The sequence below is a fragment of the Rhynchophorus ferrugineus genome, unplaced genomic scaffold (genome assembly GCF_030347505.1).
Source record: "Rhynchophorus ferrugineus isolate W39M unplaced genomic scaffold, kcgeb_rfMv2 rfM2, whole genome shotgun sequence".
In the NCBI taxonomy this organism is placed as follows: domain Eukaryota; kingdom Metazoa; phylum Arthropoda; class Insecta; order Coleoptera; family Curculionidae; genus Rhynchophorus; species Rhynchophorus ferrugineus.
In genome coordinates this window covers 82741797-82747813 of record NW_027472581.1, presented here as the reverse complement: position 1 = coordinate 82747813, position 6017 = coordinate 82741797, and the positions used below count along the sequence as shown (strand labels likewise).

General features: G+C 35.4%; 1 protein-coding gene across 8 annotated transcripts in view; it reads right to left on the bottom strand.

The window, feature by feature from the left end:
• Positions 1–152: 152 nt before the first annotated feature.
• Positions 153–6017, bottom strand: part of LOC143191481 (uncharacterized) — a 119923-nt gene continuing 114058 nt past the window's right edge. For 2 of the 8 annotated variants that reach the window (XM_076396626.1, XM_076396629.1), the window contains 11 exons: positions 5664–5955; positions 5426–5609; positions 4384–4467; positions 4108–4328; positions 2673–3329; positions 1702–1838; positions 1506–1614; positions 1242–1440; positions 754–873; positions 516–690; positions 153–469 (listed from right to left, as the gene is read on the bottom strand). In XM_076396626.1, coding sequence (XP_076252741.1) covers positions 169–469; positions 516–690; positions 754–873; positions 1242–1440; positions 1506–1614; positions 1702–1838; positions 2673–3329; positions 4108–4328; positions 4384–4467; positions 5426–5609; positions 5664–5955 — 2479 coding nt within the window. In that variant the 3' untranslated portion in view covers positions 153–168. Of the gene's footprint in view, positions 470–515; positions 691–753; positions 874–1241; positions 1441–1505; positions 1615–1701; positions 1839–2672; positions 3330–4107; positions 4329–4383; positions 4468–5425; positions 5610–5663; positions 5956–6017 lie in introns of those variants that run through there. The other 6 variants (XM_076396628.1, XM_076396627.1, XR_013004519.1 and 3 more) reach the window with 6 other exon arrangements.

Genomic DNA, 6017 nt, shown 5'->3' with positions numbered 1-6017 from the left:
TGCGTTGACATTTCATTACCAACACTAACCTTGGTCTATAGATGGCGCGTTTATATCAAAATTAAGTAGGAAACCAGTCGTACACATGTGCTTTATTAGTTGCGTAACCGCAGGGCAATTATTAAAGGCAATATTCATAGAAACTAAACAAAAATGTTTTACTAGGATTTATTTATTGTTACTACAACTTGATGTGCTACTATCATTGATTCTCTCTTGTGCTTTTATATAGTAGGTAACCCAATTGTTGAAATGATTCCTACGCTCCTCGACAATAATTTTTTTATCGGAAAATTCAAAATGTTTACGAGCTCTTTCATAGAAATCATAGGTTCTGGACAGGACGTTTCTTTTCGGTCTTCCACCGTTGCTGGAATACTTTGTATTACACAGATGGACTTCGCCGTTACTTATGCTATGTTTGCACCGTATTTCTCCATCAGATAGTGTTGTTATCGTATCGCTAAAACTATACATCACGATTATGGGATGTTATAAATAAAATTAAATATTACCTATTAGATGTATCTGGTGAATATCTTGGCAGTTGTTTCGGCAAAGTTAACAACTTGCTCCTGGGATTGTCTAAGTGTTTATTGCCACTAATGCCACTCAAAACAGTTCGGTGATTTCGTTTCGGTATAAGAGATATATTTGGAGCAAATAAATTTGCTTCATCTTTATATCTACCTGTAAAACAATAATAGAACAGTTTAATATTAGTATCAACACATTAAATCATGTTTAATATACCATTTTTATCAAGCTCCAATGGGCTAGAATAACTCAGGGACGTAGACTGTGGGCTCGTGATAAAACAGTAATTAACGCTTTGGTTTTGATTCGGTTTTTTACCAGAAACAGCTGAATAGGCTAACAAATTAATGAAAATAAGATTGTAATGTAAAACACGTCATTCAAAATATTTTTTTTATTTTTGATATTCGTACATTTTCATTCATGGTAGATTAAATATGTTAAACAATATTATCGGTCCGATATGTGTGTACAAAAATATAACTAAACTGAAACTGCTTCTTGTAGTTATTATAGTTTAATAAAGTAAAAATTAATTCAGATTTGTTGAAAAATGATGTTATATTCTTCAGACAATCAAAACATCTATTATCACTAATAACATGTTTCAATAATCCAATGAAGCCACAGTTGGTGTGAATGTTATTTTATTTTTTGTTAAAAATATTTTTATTATAATTATTTTAATATTACAAGAGTGTTACCTGCATTAGGATCATTGGTGGAATTTGTAGTGACCAATGTCAATCCCTTAATGAAAGTGTTTACTGTTTCACCTGACTGAGTCATGCTTTGACTCAAATTAAGTATAGGATTCGACATGGAAGTATCCAAAGTCCTCAATTTCTCCTTCACCTTGGTGATGGTATTCATATCTTTAGCAGTCAACATCTTGGGTGGTTCCTGATCGTATCAAGAGTTATTAAACATATTCCTCCTACTTACGTCGACATAAACCACAACCTTACCTCAAGATTCTGATCAGAGTTGTACTCGATACATTCTAATTCATACTCAGTGTTTTGCTTGGTGACACGTTGTTTTTCCCGCACATCCGGGACCTGTTGAAGAACTGAACTAAAATTCTTTAGGTTATTTGAAACTCTTGCCGAATTTCGGATGGCTTTCAATCAGCCACGGTCCGAGTATTAAATATTAAGTTACCTTTCGTCAGAGTCCGTGCTGTAGGATATTGTTAAGGTTACTTCGGAGGGTAATGAATAGTCACTTGGTGTGTTTTGAACGTCGATGAACGTAGAGCCTCGAATATCGCCGTATAGATTGTCTTTTTCTTTGAATATCTGTAAAAAATAATTATTAGGTCATTAGGAGGGGTAACTGGATATTCTAAGAAATCGTTGAAGTGCCTGGATTAAAATATAGTTTAACAAGCCAAGCAAAATATGGTTTAAAGCGAACTAAGAGTATTTGTTTTAATCCCAATCCATCTCTTTTCCATGACTTTTGGCTTATTTCATCTTATTCTATTCTTATCTTCAACAAATCATGTTCTATTTCATCCAACCATCTCAATCTTAACCTTCCCTTCTGCTGGTATCAAAACTTCTCATTACACGCACTGAGAAATACCCATTGTTTTATTGTTTATGTTACATCTATTTCTATATCATTCCATTTTTATTGATATCCATTTTAGATCTATTTTTAACAAATAATGTTAATCATAGAATGCTATGCATTTTGTTAACATAATTTGTTTAATCCAATTTATTTACCTTCAAAATGTCCTTTTCTAGTATTAATAACGAATTACGTGCCAGAGATTTAAGTGCGATTAAGCCGATGTTCGCCAAGGAGATGTGTTTTTTAATATAATAGCTAATATCCGACATGATTATATGAATGGATTATACCATAGATTTACAATGATGGGGAACGATGGTCTACACACTCAGATTCGATTAGTCTATTATTAGTGTATTATTAGCTAAATCATTACTATGGCCTATTTACCAAGGCCCATTGAACAATTTGAATGAAGAACGTAATATTTCTGATTATCACTTGTTCAGATTTTACCATAAATTCTGAAAGATTTGTCCTAATTTTTCTCAGTTAATGTCTATTTAAACAAAAAAATAACAATAATTAGTTAAAGAACCTAAAGTAATTACCTGTGAAAGTTCTATCTCTTCGTTTGATTGGAGAGCTTTTGAGGTGTCCTTACTACGAACGCTGCTGGCATGCATTTTGACCGAGGTGAAGCTTTTCTCAGTCACATCGCCTTGTTGGACGGGCTGAGTAATGTTGCTTATGTTAGGTAGTGACATCGGTTCGGAAAACGTCGATAGTTCTCCGTCGTTTTCTTTCCCTTCGTCTGATGGACTCGGTATTTCTATCTGAGTCGGAAGCGTCTCCACGGCCGTGATGTTCTGATAACTCATGCTTGTGGATTTGTCTTGAAACAAGTGCGGTTTGTGGTCTGAAATTTTCCCCTGTGCGATTACGCCTTTCGACGACATTTTTGACGTCTTTTTCATTTCGTTTAGAATTTCTTCCGTTGGCGATGAATTAATCTTGACGCTTTTGCGCTGTTTCTTAATTGTCGGTGTCTCTACGCTCTCTGAATGGTAGTCCTCCAGGTATACTTCGGGATTTGAATTTTTATGTGCTGAGGGGCGTTGGTCAGACATCTGAGATGTTTGTACGGCAACAGAATTCTTCGTCAGAACAGTCTCATTACCTTCTGCCATAAAACCACCAAGTTCCTCCTCGGATAATTCTACCGATTCTTCCTCGGTCTGCTTTTCTGATGGTATGTCACACTGCACCTAAAAGTATAGTACAAATATACATCAAGAACAAGTATACATATTGGATTGGCATGATAATAAGTATAAAAGAAAATTCGGTCTTTCCTTAAAAACCTTAGATCTGAACTGGAAAAATAATATTACAATATCTGTCGCGTTCTTTTAAATATAACAAATGGGATCCATCATAGTGTCTCGATTTAGTGATAGATTAGTAAAGGATTTTTTTTACTTTGAAGCTTTATTATGGGAGATCCGTACAATGTGTTTTATTATCAATGTATAAGTAACGTCCTGTCACAGGTTCAAGCAATGTATGTAATCATCTTGAAAGAATGATGTATCTTTTGAGGCTATCCACGAATTAACCCATTATTTAGTATCTTCATTAGAAGTGAAGCACTGTTCAGACATATTACGACTCATATATCAGGGCAAATAGTAATCAAAAGAAGCAAGGTTTGGAGAATAAGGTGAGTGGGATAGCATTCACTTATCATTTTAATGTTCCCAAGTATGTTTTCCTCAGTTTTTAAAATTTAAAAACTGAAATTTAAAAGTAAAACTTCCCGTAAATGCGATTTACTTGGTACAAATTCAAACATTTTCAATGCATTGAAAAAAATGTGTTATTCACACTTCGACTTCGATACTGCAGAGTGAAGCCTTGAAATGAAGGGTTCAACATGAAGTTAGTTACCAATGTAACTGATACGATTTAATACACAATAACACCACCTGTTCTAAATCCTTTAAAATTAATTTTGAGGCTTGATATAAATTGTTGCTAACCTACCTCCTTAGAAAAGAAGTATTCTGGAATTTCCTGCCCTTCAGACCAGCCCTCTGGATTGATATAAGTCTTGTAAACGTCCAGGTTCATCATCGACATCTTCTCCTTTGATCGTTTATCCAATGGTTCGGGCAGATGAAAATTTGGATTGTCGTAGATAAGAAAAGATTGGTACACCATCTGTCGATCTCTATCTGTTTCATTTATGGGTTCTTTCTGCAACGCTGAAAAAATTGTCTTATTAGGACTGCTGTAGAGTGAGTATTGGACATTATCTACCGGCAGTCTTAAGGAGACTTTCTTTTATCTTCAGAAACAGTTTTGAGTCGCTACGGGACATGGGAGTTTGACCATGGGGATGAACTATAATTAGATAGAAGAGTAAGGTAATGTTGCAGAATATCTCTTGGTTTAAGCGCCATTTAAATTGAACAATATTCTATGGACTTTACCACATATTAAGTACATAAAAAAAACTAATCCTCATTTTCTGATGATCGAAATGACTGGGTTCGACAGCCATGCAAAAGCTGAATTATTCCCACAATATTTAGCAAACGTACTCCAACCGAATGATATAGAATCTACAATGGATACAAATCCTGTTTATCAGCCCGATGTAGCTGTAAATCTGATTTCTCAATCCTAAAAAGGTTAATTGAATTGATCATGTTGACATATATATTCAATGTCTATTTGAGACTGAAGCATGTTCCGGAACGTTTTAAGGTTGCTCGAATAATTATGCTTAAAAAATCTGGCAACGCTGCCTGGCTGTAGAAAAAGTATAAGTACCAGTCAACAAGATCTATAAATGGACTAGAGGCTGGAAAATACAGCTTAACAGCTCCAAATCTGATCATGTTAATTTTGTGTTGAGGCGAAATGACAAAAACTTAATCATATCACTTGACGGATCGCCGATTCCTCAAGGAGAATCAGCTAAATACTTCGGCATCGATCTCGATGGTAGGTTAAATTGGAAATATCAAGTTAGACAAAAAGCAGAGCAGATTAGATTCAATGCCAAGCAATTGTACTGCTTAATCTTCTGACCTAAAATCAAATACATTAGTTTATCAGTCAATCATAAAGCCAATTTGGACCTATAGGATATCAATATGGGGTTGCACTGAAACATCAAACCAACTAGTAACCCAAAGCAGTCAAAACAATGTTTTATGATTAATTACCAATGCTTATCACTACGTAACCAATGAACCGTAACCAATGTATTTTTAACTTTTAGATTGTTTTATTTATATTGTATAAGACATATCTAATGTAAGATGTAATTAATTAAAAAAACATAGATACCTACTTTTATTAAAGTGTTCTTCCATCAGAGAATGATCCTTGGTCATTATAAATCGGATATTATGAGAGTTATTCAGGAAATTCTCGGTAACGCCGTTGGAAGTGATGGCGAAATATGCCACCTGCGTTTTGGTGAGTCCTGGACTGACAGTGATGGGGGGCAGTTTCTGGATAACCAATTGCTTTTTCTGTGAATGAAAAGACTGAAACCTTTCATAGAATATGGGTGTGGCGCAACTGACCTTGGGACAAGGTGATTTTATTAAGATTCCAGGGGTGTGCTCTTCTTTCATTTGCTTGAGGCATCTCGCACAATGCTCGTCTTTCTTTGGTGGATCTGGTAGGATCTCCTCCACCGGCAAAACGGTCACTTCGCACCTGTTTAAAGATTTTCGGTCGGGCGCTATGCCCTGTCCGTCAAAACATTCTCGTGTCAGTTTCCGGGTGATCGGAGGTATGGCGAGGGCTCGGTTGTGCTCTTCGCGAAGCCTTTTCTTACGGACGTTATCATCAGTTTGCACTGGCTGGTGTTTACTACAAATAATACATCAAGTTGATCGGTTCGATGATAGTATAAAGTATAAAGCGGTACTCAC